Source organism: Perca flavescens, chromosome 21 (assembly GCF_004354835.1).
Source record: "Perca flavescens isolate YP-PL-M2 chromosome 21, PFLA_1.0, whole genome shotgun sequence".
NCBI classification, from domain to species: domain Eukaryota; kingdom Metazoa; phylum Chordata; class Actinopteri; order Perciformes; family Percidae; genus Perca; species Perca flavescens.
The window spans coordinates 19,045,817-19,073,114 of record NC_041351.1 but is presented as its reverse complement, the minus strand read 5'-3'; the positions used below and the strand labels follow the sequence as shown (position 1 = coordinate 19,073,114).

At 41.9% G+C, this 27,298-nt stretch overlaps 1 protein-coding gene across 1 annotated transcript; it reads right to left on the bottom strand.

Moving 5' to 3' along the window:
* Positions 1-417: 417 nt before the first annotated feature.
* On the bottom strand, positions 418-25,509 carry si:dkey-121b10.7 (heparan sulfate glucosamine 3-O-sulfotransferase 6). Its single transcript, XM_028568243.1, has 2 exons — positions 24,652-25,509; positions 418-2,013 (listed from the first exon to the last, which is right to left on the bottom strand). The coding sequence occupies exons 1-2, from the start codon at positions 25,179-25,181 to the stop codon at positions 1,395-1,397; spliced, it is 1,149 nt and encodes a 382-aa protein (XP_028424044.1). The 5' UTR covers positions 25,182-25,509; the 3' UTR covers positions 418-1,394.
* Positions 25,510-27,298: the final 1,789 nt, after the last annotated feature.

Genomic DNA, 27,298 nt, shown 5'->3' with positions numbered 1-27,298 from the left:
AACCTTTTTACTCATGCTGTTTGTGAACTTAACACTTGCTTTTATAAATAAGCAAAGACTAAACTTTAAAGTAACAATCCATAGCATTTTATAGCACTGTAAATAAATATCAGCTTAAAATCACACAACAGTGATTTGTTCCATTTTCTTTTCCAATCACCCGATGTCTAGTAGGTCCCTTTCAACAAAAAAAAAAAAAATCATCTGCTAAACAGATGTATTTTAGATTCCCGGCAGCAGCAACATCGGTTTGTTTGGAATAAACACAAAGAGGATGAACTAAGTGCCTCTCAGAAGTGCAGAGCCAAAATGAGCCCAAAACACATGTTTCAGAATAAAAGTTTTAGTCACAACTTCCAGCTGAAGTTCAAATACAAAAGACTTAGAGAAAACTCAACTCAACAATAGTTTGTCATCTTATAAATTAAGCTTTTAGAAATATACAGTTGCATGTAAAACAATCACAGATGTACAGGTGTCATCTGTAGGGAACATTTTATACAAGCGTTGTATTGGTAACATAAATAACAGCAAATTTACAGCACATAGTGGACTGTGTTTTTACATTTCTGGTAGCTTTTTTTTCACCAGTACCAGGTATCCTCCTGCATATGCTACATCTTCAATTTTTTATAAAGGAGCTTGCATTAAAAGAACTGAAACAAAAATAACTGCATACACTGTAAACATGACAGAGGCGAACTGTACAACGCTGATGGAAATTAAGTGATTGTGAACAATTTATTTGTCTCAAAATCCCACTTTTACATTTATTTTGATTGTGCCATTGTGCATAATTCAAAACCCTTTGCTTCTTTCCTTGCAGTCTGTGTTTTTTTAGCAGAGCTTCCGTGTCATGTCCCTCTCAAAGCTCCAATATGTCATTTGGTTTATCTTAGCTTTGCCCTTTGCCAGGCTGTCAAGGCTCGTTACTCTTCTGCCATTTGATTTAACTTAAGGCAACTCTTTGCAGTATTGGCATATTTCTGGTGTCATTTTCAATATAGAAGCTGTGCTGTTAAGTGTTCTGGACGGCAATGAGAGCTCAGCATACTTCTGCCACTCGGGGGTGCCAAGTGCAAGTATGCTTCAATACGGTTGCGCCCGTCACATTGCTGCAGCAACCAGTGCTTTTCACAAGCTTTATTTTAGCATTGCTTGCTTAAGTGGCTCAAATGGATCAAAGCTCTCACAAACGTTGTTAGCATGGCTGTTATCGATCTGGAGGAAGGCAGGTGCTTTCATAGCCTAAGAAATGAAGGAAATGCATACGCTGCAGAGTAAAAGCTTTGGTAAACACTGAATTTCTTCGAGATAGTCCTGGCTGGTTTTGGCAGTTGGCTGAACAACAACAATGCTACCAACAGTTTTGAAGAGCTTTGGCGAGTAGCCGTTCAGTCCCAACCAAAATTGTGTCCGGTCATTTGGTAAAACTTTAGATTGAAGGGTCTGTAGAAGTCTCTGAGCCTATGCAGGACCTCAGAGGAGATCTGGGGATGGGGCCTGCCCTTTGACTTCCCCAGGCAGCGCGGCCTGCTGCTCCCCTCGGGCTTCTTTAGGCAGGGGAAACCTTTGGTCTGGTTGAAGTAGAAGTGCTTGTCTGTTACCACCCGTTTGAGTCCCAGGAAGTCCTGAACCCGGCCCATCTCGCCTGCTGGGTCCGTCACAAGGCGCTCGCCGCTGACAAAGAGGAGGCGTGAGAGCGGGAAGAAGCGCAGCCAGTTCTCTAGGTGCTTGGCGTAGATGCCGATGCGCACGGCACTCCAAGATGTGTCAATGAGGCCTGTGGTAGCATTTCGGAAGGCCAGGCTCTGGAAGGACGGGAGCCCGGGGGACTTGGACAGAGTCTGGGTGTAATCAGAAACAGCCCGGGTCACGGGGTCACGCACCACCACGATGAGCTTGGTGTGCCGGCTCATGGAGAAGACGCGGCGAGGGGCTTCTTTGGTGATAAAGTAACTGGGCGTCTTCTCCATGGTGATCTGACCCTCCAGAGTACGAGGCATCAGGTTCCTGCATGAAAAAAAGAGATTCTGCCATTAATAAAATATTCCATGGGAGTATACTTAAGAAAACGCCAACATACTGTATGTTTATTACAAAAAACCTGTATATATTAGAAGAAATTAATACATTCCCTTGATTTTCTCATAATTCCATAGCATTCCTTTGACTTGCCTTGAAGGCTTTTTGATTTTGCTTTGTAATTAGTTGGCTAAATCTGTGATTAGAGGGAGATAAACATGACATTAGCTACTGGCACTGATGGAGTGACCATGTCAGCACAGACTGGGAGGGAGTCTGTGAGCGGCTACTGTAGGAAAACCACATGGCTATATTAACCTCAGGAAAGTAATTTCCTCTCATCCGCTGCCTCCTCCTAAACAGCCTGGACTCTTTCTCTGCTTTTAGTCCTTGAAGCTGGGGGACCATCCCGCAGGACTGAAATAATAGCCACATTACTGTCATACCACTGGTATTTGTAGTCTTACAGCAGGGTTGTTACTTCCAATGTACTACATGTATTCACTTTAATTCCTTCTTTTCCCCTTTTGTTTAGCTAGCTACAAGCTAATCCGTATCACGAGTGTTGACGCAACAAATTGCTTGAAAAGTGTAATAAATGACCCATGACATTTTACTCATTGAAAAAGTATTTACGCTACATTGCTAATTACTCAACAGCAAAAATATTTAAAGTTAGCTACATTATACATTAGCCCCGCTCTGCCTGAAGTGCCTTTGAACAACTCCAAATCCTCAACAACCATCACATATTCTCTATTATATTTTGTATCATATCAAAAAGATGGAAAAACAGCAGTTAGTAGTAGCAGTAAGCTAATAAACTACACAAGAGTTGATTAAGAGTTTTAAGAATAACAGCGATGACCCTATCTTATTCTTGTAGTTTTCATAGAATTGGTAATGAAAAGAATGTTCTGCCCAAGCTGATCGGCCTTTTTCACAGACATTTTGACTTGTCATATAGTAGGGAAAAGCACAATGTTACTAACAACGCAAGGATGGCTCTGTGTCGATGACACTATCAAGTGTCCCCGTAAGCCATGACAGCGTGACAGAGCCAGCGTGACCAATGCCAGGACTCGGAAACCAAAGCAGAACATGGAATTCAGCCATTATTTTATTATTACACCTCTGCTTTTCCTGTTGTCAAAATCTCTTCAGTGAAAAGGGTTCATTGCTGACATTTGGATGCTGAGGAACATATTGCTATATGTCTGTTTAAAAGCATATTGCTTTTTAACAAATCCCCGGGCCAAACTATGGAAGAAACTCTTAAACTCTGAATAAAGTGGTTTAGATGATTTGGCAAAACATTTCGCTATTTCTAAGCTGTCTGATTGTCTGACCCCTTGTTTGGCCCCTTGCCACCCTTCCAGAATTAATGTAGTGAGTACAATGTTATCATTGCTGATAGAAATGAGGACCAAATTTAGGAAAATAAGACAAAATGCAATCCATACACAACATTCTGGCTGCAGTAATTCCTACTGAATTAACAGGCAAAAGTCCAAAGGTATCCTGTAACAAACAGGTTAATTGAGTATTGTCTTATGGTAGCCATGTGTTCGCATTCAATCCTGGCTGTTGCCTTTGGCCTGCAGATTGTTATTATCATCAGTGGTAGAGGTATTCTAGGCACACTTTGGCTCTAAGAGGACTGGCTGCCCTCTTCCTTTAGATCTTTAGCCCTACTTAGATGACTCAGAGGCTGAGAAGATGTAGTAGTACCTCTAAAAATTCAACAAACCCTGACCAAAGCCTGTGCTTGACTCAGAGTCCCTATAACGTGCCAGAGCAGATTGTATTTAAAACAAGGGAAATGGAAGGGAAAGGAAAACCTATTTGTCTTGTGTCCTTTATTTCATTAAAATGCTACTGTAATGCAAAAATGGGAATTTAATAACCTAATTTGTAAAAAAAAAAAAAAAATTACAAACAAAACAAAATATAGCACATTTTGTTGAGTTTAAAGAAAAGATTCAAATCTCATGCTCAGTTTGTTTGAAATCGAAGCAATGAGGAATGCCAGTGTTGCAACTGTGAAAGATCCCTCAGCTAATTTACATGCTTCCCCCCCTCCCTCCTCAGCAGGCATGTGGTGACGGTTGGGTCGGAGACTAGTCTTCGTGGTTGGTCTGTACTTTAAGTGAAGGGCTTATGGGGCTCTGAGCTCTGGTGTGTGGTGATGGAGCCGACTCCATTCCTCTCTCTCTCTTTCATCCAACACACACAGTCAGATCCAAGTCCTGCATGTCCCCTGGCATGAAACTACAAGAGTAACACCAAATACACAATTTATGGTATTCATAAAAAAAACCCCAAAAAAAAACAACCTGAGCTTTGTTTAGCCTGGGCTTAACAAAAATGGAGAGAAATACAGCAAATACCAAAGGGAGCAAAGTTTGAAAACTCAATACTGTTTCTATGGCTAGTCTTAACATTGGGATGTATTACAATGAGCATTTCAGGCCAAAGCGTAAGCTGCAACCTATCGCTCTGAAGCCAAGTCTCTGAGACTGTGGGTCGGGGGGCTCACTTCAGGTCACCACATGACGTGAGTGGCAACATAGTTCTAAAGTGAATCTAAAGCTACATTTTTCATTTGGATCCAAGAGCAGGTTTGGCTTTGAGAGGGAATTCCACCCTTGGATACTGTTACTCTCCAACACATTCGCACTCCCACCGCGTAAAAAAAACTACTACGCTTGGTCAGGTGCCTTTTGCGTCATTATTCGATGCCGTCAGGTGCCTTTGGTGACATTTTTTGCGCTTGTTTGGGACTGATTTGGTGTAATTTTTCACCGTGCAGGGTAAATCCCGTTAGTTAGGGTTCGAAAAAGATCGTGGATGGGGTTACAAAATGTACGTTTCAGTGACACGCGGGACAAGAACAAGACACGTCTCCTGGGTGAAAGTCCTGTGTTGTTTGACCCATACATACTACTTGCTACCTAAGTTGCTCTCAACACTATAGGCCGTTTTATGCTTCTGCGTCGAATCGACGGCGTACCCCCGCGAACCCCTCTCCGAGCCCTCCAAAAATATGTAACTTTGCGTCGAGGCGACGCAGACCGCGAGAACTGTCATTGGTCAACTGGTCCTGTGTGTTGATAGTCGGTGTTTCAAGCAGCCTACTGTGGGGAGTAGCAACATGCTAGTTCACTGACGTAAGTTTTGCAAATAAACTCAGACATATTTTGGTTACAATGACGGGGTTATCCGTTTGTAAAGTGTCTATATGTCAGTAACGTTTCGAAATTAGCACTTTCGCCAGCAAGCAGTACTTTGTGGGCAGTTGTGCTAAAGTTTGCTTGCTAACATAACATAACATAAACTGGCTGGAAGACACCTCGCAATTAACCTCAGACTTATCACCCCCTAGCGTTATGGCGGTGAAATGCAAAGCAACCCCGACGCAGAACTCCGAAAGGGTCGCGAACGGCGTAGCTACGGCGTGGAGTTGACGCAGATGCATAAAACAGCCTTAAGTCATCTCACAGCGCAGTGGTCGAGCTGCTTCTCTGCCAGTTGCGGCCCATACAGAGGCTAAAGGGTGATTTTTGCGTCTGAACCTGACGCTGAGAGCCACCGACCGAGCGTCGGTATTTGACGAGCTGGGAATGAGAACGGTTTGTACTCTCATGTGTCATCAATCTGGGAGGTTACTTTGTGGTAACTGCATGCTGGTTTGGTTCGCCTGCTTCTCCTTTACCTGCCTCGTCTACCTGTGTTTCCTACATTTTAGAAACTGACTCCCAACAACCCCAGAGAGAACATGCCTAAGCCATTAAGTATTTCCAGTACAGCAAAAGGGACCGTTGCATCCTGTAATCAACATATTTTTGGCTGCGATGCACTCGGGTCCCTCAATATAACTGTCAGTGGACTCCCACTGCTTTCTCCCAGTATGACTCGTGTGCATCAGTGCAAAACGGTGGCTGCAGAAATAATCTCTCTGGTTTAAAGGGACTGGAAATAGCCTCGATTGGCATCATCTGTTTTTTATCCAAAGGAATGCAAAGAAAAACACACTACAGAACAACAATATGGGCCCAGATATGCAAGGTATTTTCATTTTTTTTTCATTATTTTTGGGTTTTTTCTGTGGTTGCATAATGCAGTGACATCCGAAGCCCACAACCAGATCTGAAAGCAAAAACAACTGAAGTGCCGGCGTGTTTGCGAGTGTGTTTATGGCACTAAATGATGTTTGATTTCATCCAATCAGTCTAATGGAAGCCATGGTGTTCCATTCGAGGCCGAGTGGGGCTCCCATTGACATCATGTTTACATTTTGAACCACTAGCCTGTAATCACAGAACAGCCCGGCTACAACAGAAAGCCCAGGAGGAGGCCACACAGTGGTGGAGTAAAGGGAGGAGGGAACAGAGGGATAGAGGAAGAAGAAGAAGAAGAAGAAGAAGAAGAAGAAGAAGAAAAAGAAGAGAAAAACAAAAAGAGCGGGCATGAATAAAAGGAAGGAGGTAATGAGAGATAAGAGCACAGATGGAGAGGACAAAAACAGCAGTAATTTACTGTAATCCTCTCATTAACCTGGAGTCGCATCTAATCTCATTTTCTCTTATGAAGATGAAAACAGCGTTTGTTCTTTATATCTGATACCAGAGTGTTTAGGGAAACCTATCGACCCGATGTTTTGTTTTCATCACACCTTTACTGCATCTGGAGCAGGAATGCGGTCGGCTTTGAAAGTGCTCAGATGTGCGTTTATCTGTGCATACAAATGTGTCCAGACACTCTAACTGTGCTCTGTGTGGGTGGGCTGAGCTTTATTAGGGCCTGTTTAAAGCATGGCTGGCTAATAGGCCACTGTTTATGACTAGAATATGAGTGAGCTGTGTACACTGACCCGCGTCCGCCTCTCGACAAAAGCAACAGGCCAGGTGACAAGCCGGGGCTATTTCATGTGATGTAGACATTTTCCATTTCTGCCCTACAAGCCAAGTTGAGATAACTACATCAAGGGCCTTCAACCTGTTTTAAGCCAAAGACCCATTAACTGAGAGAGACAGACTGAGACATACATTGTATAAAATTAAGTTGCATATTAAACTTATAGTACAACAACGTGTGGGCGGCCTCAAGCCTTTATACATACCCTTTCAGTGCGTAGAATACTAAGCTATTAAAATAATAATTGTTGGCATGATTTTATAAATCATGTTTTAATGTTAAACATACATGTGGCACAAGCAATCCTCAGCATTAACTGGATCTGTGGGTGGCTACCTTAGTGACTACCTTACCTATAGGCTAGTAAGCACATCATTAATATTTGTTTTTTGTTTTTTTTTTTACAAAAAGGCTGATTTATATTTTATATAAACGTCACAAAAAGTACAATAATATAATTAAAAAAAAGAAAATTCTCATGAAAACCCTTTACAGAATTTGCAGTAACTACAGTAAAATACAAGCCAAACCGCACTTTGGCTTGGTAAACTGCACTCTCTGCCACAGAGGCTAGCCAAAAGGTATATTTAGTTTATTTGCCTACCACTAGTTGTTATCTGTAATTGAAGAATATCAACCTTGATGAACTGCCATCTTGATACACGTGCAGTTGCTAAATTCAATCACAACTGAGAAAAAAAAAAACAGTTAAGTTTAACTAGTCCTGCTAAGGAGTAACTAGCCTAGCATAGCAGAGTATTAGTAACTGCTAGCTCACCTTCTGGCTTCAAACTGAATTCACACAGTCTGATCTTGTTATAGGGCATTCCATCAGTTCATCAGGAGTACTACTCAGCCTTCTGGATGATCTTATTAAAGTTTGAAGATATAATGGTGGTGTGATGTCACCAGGGTTAACTCGGCTTCAGCGTGGAGACTACACATTTTTAAAGAAAAGAAAGCCTGCAATACGAGCCAAGGGGCATGGAGCAAGAGGTGGGTGGAAGTCAAGGAAGTTGTATGTCAAGGAGGCCAAGGAAGTTGTATGAAAAATGCTATTGAGTTGCATGATGGGAAATATAGGATACAGCATTTTTGGAGTTTGATCCATGCTAGTGAATAAACTGTCAGCTGCATAGAATTTGACATTACTTCTTAAAATGTGTTTCTTGCACAGTTCCCAACTATGCAGTGCAATATTAAATAGCTAAAATAAAAATAATTGTTACAAATGGAAGACTGACAGATAGACACAGTAAAACGGACTACTGTATTAATATTAATAGCCATAGCTCTATTAGTTTTACTGTTACTATTATTGCCACTGTTAATCATGCCATTCCATTATACCCACTGCTATAATAATTATGAGTCATATTTAGGTATTATTCTCTCTCTCTCTTGCAGATGGCCGCCCACCAAGAGCCAGGTTCTGCCTGAGGTTTCTGCCTGTTAAAAGGATGTTTTCCCTTGCCGCTGTGTGCAATTGCTCTTGGGGGAATTGTTGCGTCTCTGTAAATTATAGAGTGTGGTCTAGACCTAATCTTTAAAGTGTCCTGAGATAACGTCTGTTATGATTTGACAGTATAAATCAAGTAAAATTGAATATAGGCCTGCTGTAGATTTGATCACTACAAAACATCAAATCTGCATTGAATTTTTTAGGTGTTATGTATGGACTTAGGGGCTGCAGCTATCGATGATTTTCATAATCGAGTATTCTACCGATTATTCCATCGATTAAGCGGATAATAAATACTTTTGTTTTATTGAAGAGCAATAATATACAATAGTTTGGTTTAATTTTCGGAAACAATTTTTTTTTATTGCCTACATTGCTTACAATATCATCTCTCATATCCTATATGGACTATGACAAAATATGACATCTAAAAGGGCGTAAAGCAAAGGCATTACAAAGTTGTGCATTACAACATCTGTTTTGCAGCCTGAAAATCCCTGCAATTCACTTCACTGATTCTGTAGTTATTGCTCTATGGCTTTGCAGGGCATAAAAGGGCTCACCCACTATAGTGCTTCTTAAATGTGAGTGTGTGTGTGTATGTTTATTTTAAAGTAAAAAGGGCACCTGCAGGTACGGTAAACACAGTGGCTATTATCTCTTCTCTAGTGGGAAACACACACTCCAGACAGACAGACAGACAGACAGACAGACACACACAGACACAGACACACAGACAGACACAGACAGACACACACACACACACACACACACACACACACACACCTTCCGCGGGATGGTTCCACATCTGGGAGCAATGAAGTCCAGTTTGAGTTTGAGTATGTGTGCATGTGTGTGTGTGCGTGTGGGGCGGAGATGAGAGAAGTGTTTCTGAGTTAGGAAGTTTCCCTCTGGTGCCGGGGGTTCGGAGCTCCGAAATCTGTGATCCATACCGGCTTTGCTGGGTCGAGGCCAGACCCCCGGACCCTCCTAATCCCCACCAGCCTGCGCCGCGCCGAAATGGACTCCTCCACCCTGACGGTCAGAGGCAGATGGTTGTGATTCAGAGGGCAAGACCACCAGGGATCACAGGGGATCATATAATGCAACATGTCATCATGTGCAGATTTCTCTCCCGTACATGCGATGTTACCCCCTTCTTTTCCTTCCTCTATCCCTCCATTTCTCCGTCCCTCACCTCCAGTTTTTTTTTTCTCCACTTTTCTACAACTCCCTCTTACAACTTCAAAGCTTCCACTTGGCCTCTACTGTATCCTTCAAAGTAAGATTGTTATGAATACATTTGACACGTCTGAAAGAATTTTTACTGTAAGACACATCGTCTTCAACCACTACAGAGGGACACATAAGACAGATACAGTCTGCCTGTATGTGTTCAAAGATGTGCAAAAGCTGCTGTGTGGAGGGACAGGTTTGTCATTACTGACGACAAATACAGGGCTGAGGAGCTTCTGTGGGCTGATTAGAAGTCAGCGGGGACTGCAAGCAACTCAATAAAAGAGGAGGTAAAGTAGTACTTCTCTTTGTGTCTGTTGGAGTCGGGCCATTACGTTAGCTGGATGATGTTTCTGGCCAAAATTGAGCTTTTTGAGAAATGTATCCATTGCTATGTAAAAATAGAGGAAAACGTCTTTCTTGGACATTTCTCATTTTTTTCAGGTATTCTGGCTACCAGGCTGCCAAAATGAGATTTTAAGTAAGGTCAAAGTAATTAATGATAAGTAATTGCATCTGGTTTTCATTGCAGAGTTTTTGTAACTACCTGCAGTTTCAGAGGCTTTACTTGTAAAGAACATTTAAATGAAAATGGTCTAAACTTTAAAAGTTTTAGGAATGAAGAGTCAACATTTTACAGGGTTTCTGCAGTGTTAACACAATTCAAATTTAAGACTTTTAAAACCTTTTAAATACCACATAGGATGCAATTTCATAACATTTTTACGGTCAAAGAATAACAGAAAGCCAGTCACGACAATAAGGCCTACATTAATTTAAGTATATTAATTGATTGACATATACTGTATGTCACATTTGTGTTAGTACTTCCCAGTGCTGTATAACAGTAATATCATTAAACAATTAACGTGACGTGGACCCACATAAGCAGCAGAAAATTGATAGATTGATTAAAAATAATGTTGCTGTCTATAGCAGGCTTACACGGCCTTATTTGAGGGAAGTAATGTATGGGTTTTTAAGACTTTTCAAGACCTGCAGATACCCTGTTCTACACTGAATATTGGCACAGGATATCATCCATCAGACCCTTACATAATATCTGTATTACATAAACCCATATTGCCCACAGCTCATGTTACTGTATCTCGCTTCAGCGTGTGTGTGGCAGACCATTATACACTCCGAAGGTTACCGTCTGGCTGACGCACCAGGGTGGTGAGGAGTATTTTTACTAGTGGAGGTTTGCATCACTGGGGTAGGTCGGTAGGAAAGAGATGAAGAATGTGTCTAGCTGAGGGGAAAAATAGAGGCGTAACGGTTAATAGAGACATCACAGGGCCTGAGAGCCTTGAGTGAGTGAGACGTGGTCAGTCAGAGTTTCCTCTGAGAAAACAGGACAGCCCTAATGACAGAGGGAGATCTATGTGTGTGTGTGTGTGCGTTAGTGTGTGTGTGTGCTTTTGTGTGTGAATTTTAACGAACGCTAATTTTACGCCATTTGAACCTTCAGTACAGCTTGCAATTGCTCGAATGATCTCTTAATTGCTGACTGATGTAACACAACAATCATTTGTCTTAAAGCTTTAGTGCGTAGCATTTTTCACATCAATGAACGTCTGTTACATTCAAGCCGTTGCCAAATGAGTTGATACAAAGCTAATTAAGCCCATCAGCTCCACATAACTCTCTCTGTATCTCTCAGTATGGCTATGTTTAAAAAATTGTGTCGTTTTAATCCTCCGTGTCCTCCATAAACCACTAGCAACTGCGCGGAGGAGGGGTGGGGGTGGAGCGCGACCATGGAAGGCTTGTATCACGTGGACGCGCCGACCGTGTTGTTGTCATTCCTAAGAATTCCTCATGGGGGAAACAGCAACTACGCACTATAGCTTTAAAGGACATGTTTGACATGTTGGCAAATATGCTTATTTGCTTTCTTGGCGAGAGTTAGATGAGAAGATAACAATATGTAGCTGTCAGCCAGCAGGCGCTTAGCTTAGCTAAGCACAAATACTGAAAACAGGGGAAACAGCTAGCCTGGCTCTGTCCAAAGCTGACACGTTATATTTGTTTGTTTAATTTGTACAAAAAGTAAAAACAGCAATTTTCCGTAGTGTTACAGAAGTGTTACCATGAAAAGTGAGCCTTAAAAGGAGCTGTTAGGCAGATTTTTTTTACCTTAGGATAGAGCCAGGCTAGCTTTCCCCTCCTGTTTACAGTCTTTATGCTATGCTAAGATAACTAGCGTGCTGGCTGTAGCCTTATATTTACCATACAGACATACAGTGATAAGATCATATTATTTATCATCCAATTATAAATTATGATTAGGTGACAAGTTATCTCTGGGAAGTTAAGTGCAAACATATCACCGCAATGATTATGAGCACCAAACATATTACCAGGGTACTTTATACTTTAAAAGGACCACAGTAGGAAAAGGAGATGAAATGAAGAACAGGAAGAGGGGATGCAGTGATTTTATCTTTCTGATAGCGTAACAACGTGTAATGACGGAACATGGATTAAACCTGTTGTGTGTGCCATAGTGTAGTACACAGTGTATATGCCATATGAGCGAGTGTAAGTGTGTGTACAGTATGTGTGTGGGTGCACTGGTTGCTCCCCCCCCTCCCCCATCCTTACTTATCAAATGGGAAAATCTGCAGTCTTGTTCCTGCCAGGCCCATAGTGGCCTACTTGTGTGGCTTTATCTCCAAGAGCTGCCGGGGGCCCCGGGGGCCGCGGGGCCCCACCCTGCCTTCATCCGATACAGGATGGAGGGAGGGGTAGATCGGGTAGATCCTGACCCCAGTGATGTCACAACGTCCTTCCCACAGTTACATAATTGGGCTGTTAGTAAGATGAATGTATGGGGACATTTAAATTTCAAATGAATCAGGAAGAGGTCTTTTGACATAAAAAAATATTGAAATGTACCCTGAAATCAGCACATTAAACCTGAAGCAATTAGTCAGTTATTCAATAGTTGATTTACAGAAAATTGATTGGGAATTATTTTCATAATCGACTCATTGTTTAAGTAATTTTGAGCAGCTTGCTTAATGTCAACTTGGGTTCTTGGAACATGTAATTGCCATTTCTTTTACATTTTATGGGCCACATAATTGATCAATTATTTAAGAAAATGTCACATTTGTTGCAGCCAGAGCACATATTCATGTATTAAACATATTAAGAATCTTACTTAATAAAACAAATAGTAGCTAGGTTATGACAGTATACTGATTGTACCGTTTGTTTTTTTCTTAGATTTAAATACTTTAGTTATGAGGAATATGGAATAACATGTAATACATACATGACAAGTGGGAATATTCTGAAATATACACATATTACGTTATTTGCTATTTATATTTACAGGAACTCACCATATTTTACACAGATACATTGTCACCTTTCAATATGATATTAATAGATAGTTAGATGGATAGATAGATTGATTGATTTTGCAGATTAAACATGCGTCAACGTGTACATACTTTAATGTTTACCGTCCTCTCTGAGTTCGCACAGGCGACAGAAAACAACCAGCTCTTTACTAATTAAAAAACGTTTCTAAATGAGTACACACACACGCATGTGCACACACACCTCAAAAACACTGTAATCGACTCAATATGGACTTTTGCTCGTCTGGCAACTCCTCAAGTCCCGACCAATAAGAACACTCGATACTGTGCGATGCTGAAAACCAACTTCCTAGCAGTTTCAGCCTGCCACTCCTTGTGGTTTCTCAGCTCATTGTTAGCAGTGTCTTAAGCTAAAAACGGAAATAACTGCTGGCAGAGACACGGCTTTTACAACTGGAAACAGTCCATTCAGTGGTCTGCTATTAGTGCCATCTATCACACTCATCAGAGTGGACTCAGCAGGCCTTGGCTACGTTTACACACATCAAACATACAGGACACAGTCGAGTTTGGATGGACATGAAGCGGGAGCTGGTGTCGGTTTCCAGATTTTCTCCCATCACCGCGTCTTGTTTGATGTGTTGCTTGTCCTCGAATTCAGCTCCAGCTCTCATTGCCAGAGTTTCAGGCATAATTAATCTCATTTCCTCCCAGAGCCAGCACAGGCATCACTGACAATTAAATAGTTCAAGTTGGTTGAGTCAAACCGATGGGAGTTTTCTAGGAAGGTTTTATAGCGGACAAAGAAAGGTGTGTTTTGTCAGATTCTCAGGGTGGCTGCAGGTTCTCACGACCCCCCAGCCACCCAGCCAGCCAGTCAGACATTAAACAGAGATAGACACCAGTGAGAGGTCCACGGCCCCACACACACACACACACACACACACGCACACGCACACGCACAATAATTACGTGCCTCTCCAGACAGACCAGATCACAACCAACCAGCAGTAACTATGTATGAATGTATACTGTCAGTTACCCATCTCTTTTCAGTCATTTCAAAGTAATTGACGTAAATGGAGAAAGTGAGTTGATATTGTATTAAGATCCTTTCTTCAATGCAAAACAGAATAGAATTTCTGTGAAGTGCTGGTCTCCCGCTGCCTGGATCGGAATTGTTTTAAGACAGACTTAAAAAAATGTGTTGTTCAATCAGGACCAGGGGTATACTGCTCCATACATGCACGCGCACGGTTAAATTGTGGCTTGTTTGGAAGGTTATGTAAATACTGTTCCTACGGTGGCATACAATATTTACATACATTAGTCAACTATAACTGTAAAATGAAAAGGATGTGATGCTGCCTTGTCAGCTTTACTAGTTAACAGTTACAGTAATAACTATAGACTGAAAAATAATTTTCCTTCAATGTGCCGCTCAAAGGCTACCGCCGGCAGCCACCGGTAACTGTTAAGGTGGAATGTTTTCTTGCGTTGTTACTCAATGCATGAGTAGATGTCATGAATCAACCAGCACACCTTAAAAGTCAATATGACAACTTTGATCATTCCATTTGATTTTATTGTCCCTCTTGCATGACATACGCTTTAGTGAGGAATGGATCGTAAGCACTTTATAAAAAATATGAATTTGAATTTGAATTCATTTCCTCACTTCACAGAGAAAAAAAAGTAGCAGAGTGCTGTTCCGGTGCGCTCCAGCAGCACTACAACCCTGATCAGGACATCATGTTTTATCATCCGAATGTCACTATTGCAAGTATTCATTTGAAAAAGTACTACCTATGGTATAGGAGTCAAATTAATGTATTGGAGTACAAAGTTAAAGTGACAAACTGGTACTAGTAACTGTACAACACCTTAGTCGGTTACTGTCGTGTAACATTTTTTTCCCCATTTTCTATTCCTCTTTTACCTCGTCTTCTTATGAGCACGTACTTACTTACTTTACTTACTACTAATGGCCGGCCGATGACACAAAGCAAAAAGAGAAGAAAAAAAAAAACAAGCCACTGAGAGGAAACGAAAGCAAACGACATAGACGAGACAAGATGGAGGAAGTAGACAGAAGATCATTTTGTTGTGGTCCATTAAACACGGCGGCTCGTCAGTCATCCTGATCTCTGTCTGTGTCACAAGGAAAGGCAGGCTTTGAGGAGTTTGTGGCTCAAGCAAAAGTATGTAACAGCATGTCTTGAGTCTTCTTTAAAATGCCTCTCAGCCTGACCGTCTGGAATTAAAACCCAGACGGCTGAAATTGAAACCAGGCACAGTGATGGGTGACACAAACCGTCCCTGCGCTCTCTAACTGATTGAAGTGTGGTGAGGTTCAGAGTTCCACCAGTGGTCCTCTCATCGTGCATCTGATTGCATTACTTCTGATTGGATGAGACACGGCGTGCTGGGAGTCGAAAGGTCAACCAATGACCAGCTGTCAAAATATTGATGACCGAGTTGGATTTTTTTTTTCTCCGCGTAAAAATCCATATCCGTTTCGCACCAATTTATCAAGTCATGTTAGATTTTATCCTTATAGTTTTCCAACTTCATTTACATATTTATTCTGGCAAAAAGCCCTTTACATGTAAATAGCAGCACGTGTCATGTCATGTTTATTGGCTCTGACAGACATGCCGTACAGTGCTGCTCATGTTCATGCATATGTATGACCGACTAGCTTTCCCTTCCTGCGCTGATGCGGCTTCACATACTCGCAAAGCATTCAGCCCCGTCTTCGGCACAAAGCCTTCTTTCTTCCAGCGAGATCTGTACATTTCCCATTTTTTTTCCCAAATTCTTGCCTGGAAGCCTCTCTTCTTTTCCAAAAACACCCGTTGTCAGTCTGAACAACACTCTTGCAACACGCAGCTTCCAAGAATGCAGAGCGGCGAGGAATTCAACTGGAGAATCCCCTTTGATTGGTAGATAAAGTCTGATGGGAAATAAAACCTGGACATTCCTGTGTAGGTAGCTGAATCATAGAACGGGCGTCCTGAGAGAGAGAGGAGACTATGAGGCAAAGAAAGGAGTCGATGAGGAAAGAAATTTAACAGACAAGAGAGACAAAAAAAAAAAAACATTGACTCTATAGCTAACAGGAGTGAAGACACGTCCAGTGGCTTTACGTTGAACACTTCGAGTGACCTGAACAAGCCTTATAAATCCAGCCCCAGCAACACTCACACTGTGGGGTATAAATGTCAGCTGTGGAAGGGAGTAACAGCTCCTTGTCAACAAGATTGAATATTCAGAAGTGAATTTGTTTCTGCTGTAACAGCGTGATAAAGGCAGAGAGAGAGAGAGAGAGAGAGAGAGAGAGAGAGAGAGAGAGAGAGAGAATAGAAAGAACCTATTTTAGGTGATCGATATCGGGAAAAGACATTTATATCTCCTGGATATTTATAGTGTCAAGAAAAGGCGAAGCGACGCTGAGAAGAACGGGGTGGATGGGAGGCAGTGGACGGACTTTCAGGTAGAACTGGAGCAGTGTGAATGAATCCGAGCTCACACACACACACACATGCTCACACTCACTCACTTTGCACACCATGGCTGTCTAAACCCTCATTCTCCACCACCAAACCACACAATCGTTTCCAGTAGATGGCAAAGCCAAGGCTTTTCCACATATAAGCATTTTTTCGAAAAACAATTTGCCAAATGCTTCCTTTAAGGATGTCCATGTGTTTTACTTGGTTACCAGCTAAGGACAGGGGCCAAGGCTCTCTCTCTCTCTCTCTCTCTCTCTCTCTCTGAGCTCAAAGACACAGACAGCACTTTGAGATGAAGAGCTCTGTCAGAGAGTAAACGTTTAAGTGATACTTTCCAGCCCGGTTTCAGATGATGTTGTTGGCTTCACATACAGCGATTCTGTTTCAAATTGATATATGTGAATCACTGGGTACTTAACATGTGATTACACTAAATGAATATCTGGAAGTATGAAAAATAGGCAGTAGGGCAGAAAGGGGAAGGAAGAAAGGACAGTAGGAAGGCACAGGGAAGTCTACTGTGCCGACTGGTTATTCATTAGCCACAACATATGGGGAGCCAATGTTGAGATATCAATACCTAACACAATATTAAACTAAATGAATACTGTTTTTAGAGCTATGTGTGATGGGTTAGGTCATGCGATGCTAAAGGAAAGGCAGGGAAAGGAGAATGTACCATTAATCCATTGATCAATTGATCAATCCATCAATCCATCAAATCATTTAAAAATACAAATTCAGTAAAATGCGACCTGTGACTACTCTTGTTAAGGTTTTGGGAACTTCGTTGTCATGGTTACAGTAATAACTACAGGGTTAAGTTTAGAGAGTGGTTGTGGTCATGCTCAAAAGAAACCAAAGTTGACTGTCAGAAGGAATCGGGAAACGAACAGAGGTCTCTCATGGAGACGTCCGACGTTCCGTGGAGCCAGCGATCTCCCCCGACTTCATCCCTCGGTGGACTTTATCCTTTTAACTCAAGGCCCGAGGCCCTTGCAGATTTTGATCCGGCCCACATTTCAATATATTTGAATATAATTTTTTGACGTTTGTGGCACTTTTTTAGACAATGTTGCCGTTTTTTCTATGATGGCTAAGCAACTTTTTTTTCTGACTTTTTGGGGGCTTTATGTACGGTGGCCGACAGGGGCAAACGCCCTGCAACTTCAGAAAACACATGCAAATAGACAAAACACAAGCAAATAAAGAAAACAACTTCATTAATTTGACAACACATGTGCAGCATTCAGCAAACGCGCTGCATATACACACAACACAACCAAATATACAAACGCGCTGCAATTAAAAAACGATGCAAAAAGAAAAGCAAACCCCGAAAAAAGAAGCGATGCAAAAAGAAAAACAACTTCATTAATTTGACAACACATGCGCAGCATTCAGCAAACGTGATGCAAATACACACAACACAACCAAATACATAAACGCAATGCGAATAAAAAACGATGCAGAAAGAAAAGCACACAAACCTCGAAAACAAATGCAACAAAAAAACGCTGCATCCAGATTCCACAACGGAAGTTCTCCAGACCTCTAGAGGGAACAGATAATCAGCTGGATTTTCGACCCCTTTTCTGCCTTTTTATTAGAGTCGGGTATGGCTGCATAGTAAAAAGAGAACTCCTGTCTCATGCCCTTATTAATAACATAATATAATATATTAGTAATATACAGTCTATGCTCCCGTCTCAGCCGGGAGGCTGGTGCCGTGCTCGAGCTTCGACTTTTCAAAATAAAAGCTTGCAAAATAAGTGACCAATCTGTATTCATATTGTGGAGCAATACGCTCTTGAAATACAAAAAACAGACTATTTATAATCCCTCCCTGTTTAGTAAACCAGCCAATTTACCGTGGGATTTATCAAACTGAATAAATCCCGCATGCACATAAAGACAAAACTGCTTTGCTTGCTCCATTGTGTTGTAAGTAAGACATCTGCTGAAAAAGTTATTGTATTCATTAGCATGATTGCCGTACTGTTTAGTTCCAAAACATCCAAAACACCAAAGGAAGACGAGCCGACCAAACGCAAGCTTTTATTTTGAAAAGTCGAAGCTCGAGCACGGCACCAGCCTCCCGGCTGAGACGGGAGCATAGACTGTATATTACTAATATATTATATTATGTTATTAATAAGGGCATGAGACAGGAGTTCTCTTTTTACTATGCAGCCATACCCGACTAATAAAAAGGCAGAAAAGGGGTCGAAAATCCAGCTGATTATCTGTTCCCTCTAGAGGTGTGGAGAACTTCCGTTGTGGAATCTGGATGCAGCGTTTTTTTGTTGCATTTGTTTTTGGGGTTTGTGTGCTTTTCTTTTTGCTTCGTTTTTTATTCGCATCGAGTTTATGTATTTGGTTGTGTTGTGTGTATATGCAGCGCGTTTGCTGAATGCTGGACATGTGTTGTCAAATTAATGAAGTTGTTTTCTTAATTTGACTTGTGTTTTGTCTATTTTCTGAAGTTGCAGGGCGTATTTATGTGGCCCAAACTGTAAGTGAGAACGCTATATGAGACATGCAATAATACAGTCAAAATATTTAACTTTTTCTCTTCAATAAAAGCCCGTTAATAAACTGTACATGTCTGGCCCTTAATGTAATTCTTATTTTCCAGTCTGGCCCTCAGCGAAATTGAGTTTGACACCCCAGGTCTAGAGTCACAATACTTACTGCCGCTGGAGGGCTCTGGCACCTGAATGAAAAGACCGATTCTGTCGTTGTCTTGGGAGGACAGTCCTTGTGTTACATTTGACTAAAGGCCGAGACACATCAGGCCGATTATCGGCCGTGGGACAATCTGGCGAGGTCAGTGACTCAAATCGGTTCGGTGTGTCCCGTGTCGTCGTCCGTCTGGGGGGCTGTCGGCGTTCATTTTGGCCGACCTGACATGTTCGGTCGGCGGCAGGGCCGTCGGGACTCACCCGGGAATGACGAGCGGAATGAAGTGACTACAGTCTCTAAAAATCTGATGAAAATCTTTTAAACTGACCTTTGTTGAGCTGATATGAAGACAGATTCAGCAACTGCACGGCCTATTTCTTGCTATTTTAGTACAATATGACATCGTATTCTGAACGGACGCCATGACACTCCAGGTCTGAATATCCGGAGAAAACCAACCCATGTGACCTGTTCGTCCAATCAGCTGCCGGTTTTCATTTCTTGGGCAACATTACAGATTAGCGCCGCCTGCTGTTATGGAGGCGTATTACATCTCGTCTCCTCTCGTCTTTTTGATGTGTCCCGAGGCAGTTTTTTGGACCTCGGGGACGCGACTGATCATATCGACGGGGGTTTCTGTCAACGGTCGGCCGTCGGCTATATGTGTCTACACCATTAGTCTATATCAACGACGTTCCACTTCCGGGATTGCTCCGTTGCTTGCTCCTTTTCACCCGGAAGTGTCCGTTACCTTACTGCTTGCTTTGTGTTGGAATTTTAAACTCCGGTCAATTTTTGAGGACAATGGTTAACAGGGTAAATCCAGACAGCTAGCTAGACTATCTGTCCAATCTGAGTTTTCTGTTGCATGACTAAAACTACTTTTGGAGGTACAGACGTTCCACCAAAACAAGTTCCTTCCAGAGGCTATTTTGCAGCGCCACCGTGGCTCTGTTGGGCGCCTAGTGCCGCCCGAGACGATTGTGACTGGTTTAAAGAAATGCCAATAAACCAGAGAACGTTTCTCTCCCATCACGGAATGCTGTGTGGACTAGCCAGACCCCTCCTCCGCAGCGCTGTGGAGGAAGGTCTGGCAAAGCGAGATTACGTCTGACTCAATACGTAGATAGTTTCTAAATTCAAATCATGCAATAGTTTCTGTTTTTTTTCAAATAAGTTGAGCCTACTCCACAATCTTTCCCCCCCTCCCCCAGACTATACATTACTTGTACATGCTTCGAACAATTCCAACTGTCTCATATTAAAATAAAATAAAAGTCCCAGTGACTCTTGTTGCTTGTCTGTAAGCCAGTGAACTACACAGCCCCTGGGTACCATAAGCTTCCCCTATAGCACTAAAGGAATAGTGCAGCGCTCATCCTAGCCCAGTGCTATACGAGATGAGGATGTGGCTGGGCGGGGGTGTTGACTAATACTTCATAAAGCCTTGTTTAACTGCGACTGGGGGCCTAATCCCTCTCAGCCACTCTGCATGTCCCTGAGCTGTCCATATTAATGCCTGACCTGTCATTACACCGCTCCAATTCACACAGTGTTGACAAGAGCTGTCGGCGGATTAGGACAGAGCAAAAACACACGTTTCATTAAGCCTTTAGAAGAGAAAAGGAGAGGAAGAGAAAAAAGAGAGGTGAATAAATCATGTCTGTGCTAAGAGAGTACAAGGTAAGGTCAGTTTAACGTCAACACAAAGCCGTAAAAGGAACACGTAAAGGTTGCTCGTCTTCTCACCTTTCACTTTTGCTAACTACAGATCCTAAAGAGCAGCTGAAAATGCATGCCATTGTTTGGGTTTTACCGTCACACACAAAAAAAGAAAACTGTTATATTTTATCACCGAAGATCATATGTTATGCATTTTAAAGTTTCTGTTTGCAGTTGGTCTCCTATACCTTTAAAAAGTGCACGTGTAGCATTGTGAAAAGCAAAGTCGTTAAACCCAATGGAGAGAGTGGCAACGCAGGCCTTTGTGGTGAGCACCATGCTGATTTTCCGCCAGGCCAAATTTGAAAGTGAACTTTGACCCATGCCGAACCACAACAGTCGTCCAATGGGATTGTGGTATTACTGTAAAAGGATTGGGAAGTTATGACGCCAATACTTTTTACTGAAGAGAAGACAGTGGAATCTCTGAATTCACAGCGTTCTGTAAATCTACTGTCCGACTTGAGTTTAAATCTGAAGCCTGGCGGAAATTATTAGAGAGGATAGGGATACAAGGTTCAAACATTTATTTTTAGATTGTTTAATATCATGATGTAGTCTCTGGTATCCTATAGTTGGTGCTTTGTAGGATTATTTCCTGTCGGTTATTTTGGGAGAGACATAAAGGACAACTAAAGTCTCACAGTTCTAGTCTCTTGAACCCTTACGTTTCCCTAATTATCCCCTTACATCTGCTAAGAATGAGAATAGGACAGTAATGTTATAATAAAAGGGCACATTTAGTAAAAAATAATTAAGAGTTCTCATTAAAGACAAATCATGCTTGTTTGGGGTAAAACATGCACATTCAGGAACCTTTTTATATATTTTATGTATATTTCTGGTTGCTTCTCCCTATAGGTCTTTTAAAATTTCTTAAATTAGAGATGGTTTGTGCATCATTTTATTCACATTTCCCTAAATCCCAACAAGTTATAAAGATCTAAAACAGTCCATTAGAGCTAGAGAAAATAAATAAATAAATCATTTCAGTTATTTTACCAGCAAAAATGCCAAACATACTCTAATTTCGGTTTCTCCAATGTGAAGATTTTCTGCTTGTATGATACTAAACTGGCTATATTTGGCTTATGGACTGATGGTGGGATAAAGAAATTAAATTTGAAGCTGTCATCTCGCATTCTGGGAAATGATGATGTCCTATTTTGAAACACAATTTTCGGAAATTGTATAAATAGAAAAGATGAGTCTGTTTCTTCAACATCCTGTATTTTTGCATTTTCGCTTCTATGCAAAACTAATTGCAAACAGCTTTTTTACAGATGATACAACTACTTGGATAAAATGTACATGTCTGTGTTAAGAATATTCCAGGGGATACCGTTTTAGTAATTCATCAACTCAAAGTTAAAAACTGCCTCGAGCTGCTGCCCACATCACTCATTAACTGTATCAACGGAAATGTTGATGTAGCTTGCATGCAGCAGAAAAACCACAGCCTCCTCCAGAAAAAAAAAACATACTGAGTAATAAGAACTAACACACACACACACACACACACACACACACACACACACACACACACACACACACACACACACACACACACACACACACACACTTTGATCTCTGTGTCACTTAGTGCTATTCCACCTGAGCCTCACATTACCCGGCTCTATTGATCTCTGCTTCTCCTCCCACCCGACATTTTACTGCCACACCTCCGTGTTCTCCTCTCTCTTCTACTTGTCACTTTATCAAACCGTCATTTACTCCACCAGATCTTTTTGCCTCATCCTTCCTCTGTAATAGCCCCCCCACACCCCCTACCCCTTTCTCTCTCATCTCGGTGCTATCAGATATCAGGCATTCATGTCCACACAAGACATGAAGATTCTTCTATCAATAGCTACATAAAAAACCACTCTTAACATTGCAACAAAGATCACCCATTTCATTTATCTGTTTAAACATTTTAGTCCATAAACTCAGACTCGTGTCTCTCTGCGTGCTGCTATCCCGGCGAGAAAAAAAAGAAATAAAAAAAAATCATGTGTCAGGGTTTCATTGGAAAAAATAAAATGGAGGCTATTTGTGACAAGAGAAATATCGCGGTCAGCCTTCAAAAGCCCATTTCGGCTGATCCTCAAACAAACACCTGACTGCGGGGTCATCCGCACTACCACCGTCCACAATGACCCATCCTCCCTCTGTGATCAGGCCCTCAGGGGACCAACATGGGACACTTAGGGAAGCAGTGTGTCAGCTCAATAAACAGCAATTTATTGGCAGGGGACTGAATACGCTGCCATTCTTGGTAGCTATCAGCAGGGCCTCTTATTGGTGCTGAGGGATATTAATGAAGAGAGGAGAGGGACTGATCACAGCATGCATGAGAGGATGTGTTGGCCTGCACAAAAACATGTTTCCTGTGGATTGATACTGTAAGTGGGGAGTGTATTTGAAATGTTGCTGTTTTTGTTACATCATGCTCATGGCCTACGTCATTCATTATTGACTGTTGAAAGGGAACTAGAAAATACATAATGATCTGATGACAGCACATGAAAAACCCCAGATTGGTTAAAAGTATGACAAAAAGTCATTTATACATATCGTCACCTTCCTAAAATAATGGCCTAAGTCATTTTTTCAGGTTTTTCAGAAAACACAAAAAACTGAATGGCCTAAGTCACACGCTTGACATTGGCCATTATACTAAAGGTGTGGAATCACATGACCTGTTCAACTGAGGATGTACCAGAGGTGGCCAGCACCATAAGATGATTTAGGCAAAAAAATCATTTTTGTCAAAAAAGTATTTTTTCAGGTCTTTCAGAAAACACAAAGAACTGAACAGCCTAAGTCACACGATTGACATAAGACATTATACTAAAGGGGTAGAATCACATGACCTGTTCAAATGAAGATGTAGGCAATTGTACTGGAGGTGGCCAGCACCATGAGGAGATGATTTAGGCAAAACAAATATTTTTTGTCAAAAAATGACATAGGCCATTATTTTAGGAAGGTGGCACTTAAAAAGTGTAAAAACTGCCCACTTCTCAATTTGTAATCCTTAAATACTGTATCATTTATTTCTACTTTTTTAAGTCTGATTTTAAAACTGATTCCAAAGAAAGTAAATGAGATGTAACTTTGTGTACCTCTGCCTGATAACACACCTCATCATCCACCCCATCGGACGGGATCTATGAGAAACACTTATAGAGTGACTGAATATTGAAGATAAAACATATGTCATCATGCACATGCAGTACAGAGCGAAATTCATAATAATTAAAAAGAGAAGAACAGGGGGCTTTTTTTTTGGGCCCTTGTAGTGGGGTCCCTCTTCTACTTGCCCTGCGTTGACCTGGTTTTACTACTGCACATTAACACTACTAGCTGGGCCGATAATACAATGTATAACCAAACACATTAATAATATCATTAGATTTTCTGAGTTAATTCACCTTAAATCAACGCCTTAGCTTAATAAACGTAAGATATAAGGCCTTGTACATGTTCACACGCATCTTGAGGAAGACAAAAAGAAAAGTCTGGAGCTTCTGGAAAGGGACAGTAAGCAGCTACAACTTCTAATCACGCGTCCATGACTTCTGCCCTAAACTTTGACCCTTCCAGTTCATTGCTATTTCGGTCCCTTCCTCGTTTGCGGAAAGCAGAAAAACTCGTGATTTTAATTAAATGTAAGCCTATTATTATTTTACTTAATGACTTGTTGTATCATTAAGTAAAAAAAAAAAAGAAAAGAAGAACTGCTTACCTGTACCAGTCCAGTCCCTTCTCGTAGAAGCGGTCAAAAAAGTGCGGCTCGGAGCCGACGGCTCTCACGTCCGGATGGATGCGCAGGAACTCCAGCAGAGCCCGGGTGCCACCTTTCTTCACCCCGATGATGATGGCCTGAGGGAACTTTTTGCTGCCGAAATTATTCGCTATAGAGATGTTGTTAGATGGAGCGTCGCTGTTCGACAGGTCCGACAGCTGTTCCCGGACAACCTGAGACGCGTTATGCGCGCCGAGCTGCTGCTGCTGCGGCGACGACGCTTCGTGTCCATCGTTTAAGAGGATTTTGTTTTCAAAATGACTTTGTTGGTCATATACCGGCCTGGGCAACGAGTCACAGTATCCGTTGAGGCAGTAAAAGAGGTAAGTGAAGAGAAGGATCATGGTAAAGAAGACGGACAGCTTGGACTGCACCCTCAGGTGTCCAAAGTTGAACGCAGCTCTCCATTTACTACATCCCATGAGTCGCAATCCTGAGCACGGGGACACAACGCAGGAAACATGCCACATCAAGGGACTGCATAGCCTACTTTAAAAGTCACTCAAAACTGAGAACGCTTTTTAAATAATCACCGCGCTCGTGCCACAACAGCAAGTGGCGCAAAACTTGGCCCTCGCGCGTCAAAAAGCTACCCATGTTCCTCGGTTTATCGCACTCGCCCTTTGACTCTCTCTCTCTCTCTCTCTCTCTCTCTCTCTCGCTCTCTCGTCAACTCCTCATCAACACACAACTTGTAGATGTTTAAATAGCTTGAGCCAAGTCCCAGTGACGTTGTAGTTGAAAGGTGTCTGTGAATAACTGCAGCAATATCCCGCAGCGCTCCGTGCCTTCTGTGCGCTCCCGTGCGGCTCCCTGGCAGCAGCAGCAGCAGCAGCAGCAGCGGCTCTATAGGAAACCCTCAACAACCCCTTCACGTCTCACTGCCAAATCCACGCCCTGTTTATCAAACACACACGCCCCTTCCATCCTCAGCCCGGGCCACACTAAAATAACACCGAGGAATAATTGACAATGCACCCTCTCCAAGCTGTCGGAGAGGGAGAAACTCGCATACCAAATTGTTGTTATTTTAGAGAAATGTAGCCATTAGTTTAAGTGTATTCAACGCATTGGAAGAGGAGGGGAACGTGATGAAGAGGGGATATTAGTTTCTGATTGCAGACCGAGGACGCAATTTCCCCTCATTTCCCCTTTAAATCACCACTTCTGCTGCCTTACCGGTGATGCATGAGCTCCAGGTTGTGACTGTCTTTGCCCAAATTGTTTGGCTGTAGGATGGGGCTGGTAGTGGCCACCTGCTGTCTGCTAGCCCTCCTGACCACACACACCCATGGAGCCAGCTATATAACACACACACATTTAACCTTTACACTCCTGCTCAACATGGACAGACAGGTGTCATTAGCTTTCACTAATTCCTTTCTCCCTCTGTGTGTGTGTGTGTGTGTGTGTGTGTGTGTGTGTGTGAGACCACAGTTCTAACAACCCTGCTCCATGGTTATAAACGTGGAGTAATCCAGACCACCCTCAGATTCTCTCCTCATCACTTTTATATATATATATATATATATATATATATATATATATATATATATATATATATATATATATATATATATATATATATATATATATTGTTCAATCAAAAAATAAATAAATAACAATTTTTTAAAACCAACATTCATAACCGATTAAAACAGTTTTAGTGGTCATGTGAGGCTTTTGCTGATGTGCAGGTTTTTGGAACAAAATCTTTGTATATAACATTGGAATCTATCCATTTGTTCCTGAATCTTGCCAAGAAAACCTAAGGACACATAATATTTTCAGCTTTGACACAGACAGATAAAAATGTCCTGATTGCTCCCTGGAGGTGTAGCTTACTGTTGCACCGATCATCCTCACAGTTTACAGCTGTTTTACTTTATTGGGAACCCATATGATCGCAATATTCCCCCCTAAAATCCCCCCTTTGAGTGTCTTGAAAGCTGTAGTAACATGGCTGCACTGTTACATCCATTAGAAACATTTCTTTGGAATCATTTTGTGCACATATTTTTGTCGAAAGTTACCAATTCAATCACTTTAAATGTTGCCATATCATCTATTGCTCCCCCCCAATTGTGAGATACAATATGAAGTCACAATTGAGATTTGTGTTCCCAAGGGATTCTTGGCACTTACAGACATATGTATTTTGCACTCCCTGCTGCAGCAAAACAACCAATAGACAGCCAAAACAACAGAGCTACTGTATGTCAAGTGTTGAGACTGCCCTCACCCGAAAAACTCCCACATATGTTGTTTGTTTAAGCAACAATTACGAATCATATTTACGTTTGTAGTGGTGGCGCCCACTAGTGGCCATAGTAATTATGACTGGAGAAAGCAGAAAGTAAGGTGACAAGGTGTAAGAGCACCTAGTCTCGCTTTGCCAGACCTTCCTCCAAAGCGCGCTGGAGGAGGGTCTGGCTACTCCACATAGCATTCGGGGATGGTAGGAAAACATGCTCCGGTTTATTTGCATTTCTTTAAACCGATCACAATCGTCTTGGGCGGTGCTAAGCACCGGAGAAAAGCCGCGGTGCCGCTGCAAAGTAGGCTCGGGTGGAACTTGTTTTGGTGG

Coding starts and splice junctions, on each gene's coding strand:
- si:dkey-121b10.7 (XM_028568243.1), bottom strand. CDS start 25,181: ATGTGGCATGTTTCCTGCGTTGTGTCCCCGTGCTCAGGATTGCGACTC. Junction 2,014..24,651: donor AAGGGACTGGACTGGTACAG/GTAAGCAGTTCT, acceptor TTTTTCATGCAG/GAACCTGATGCCTCGTACTC.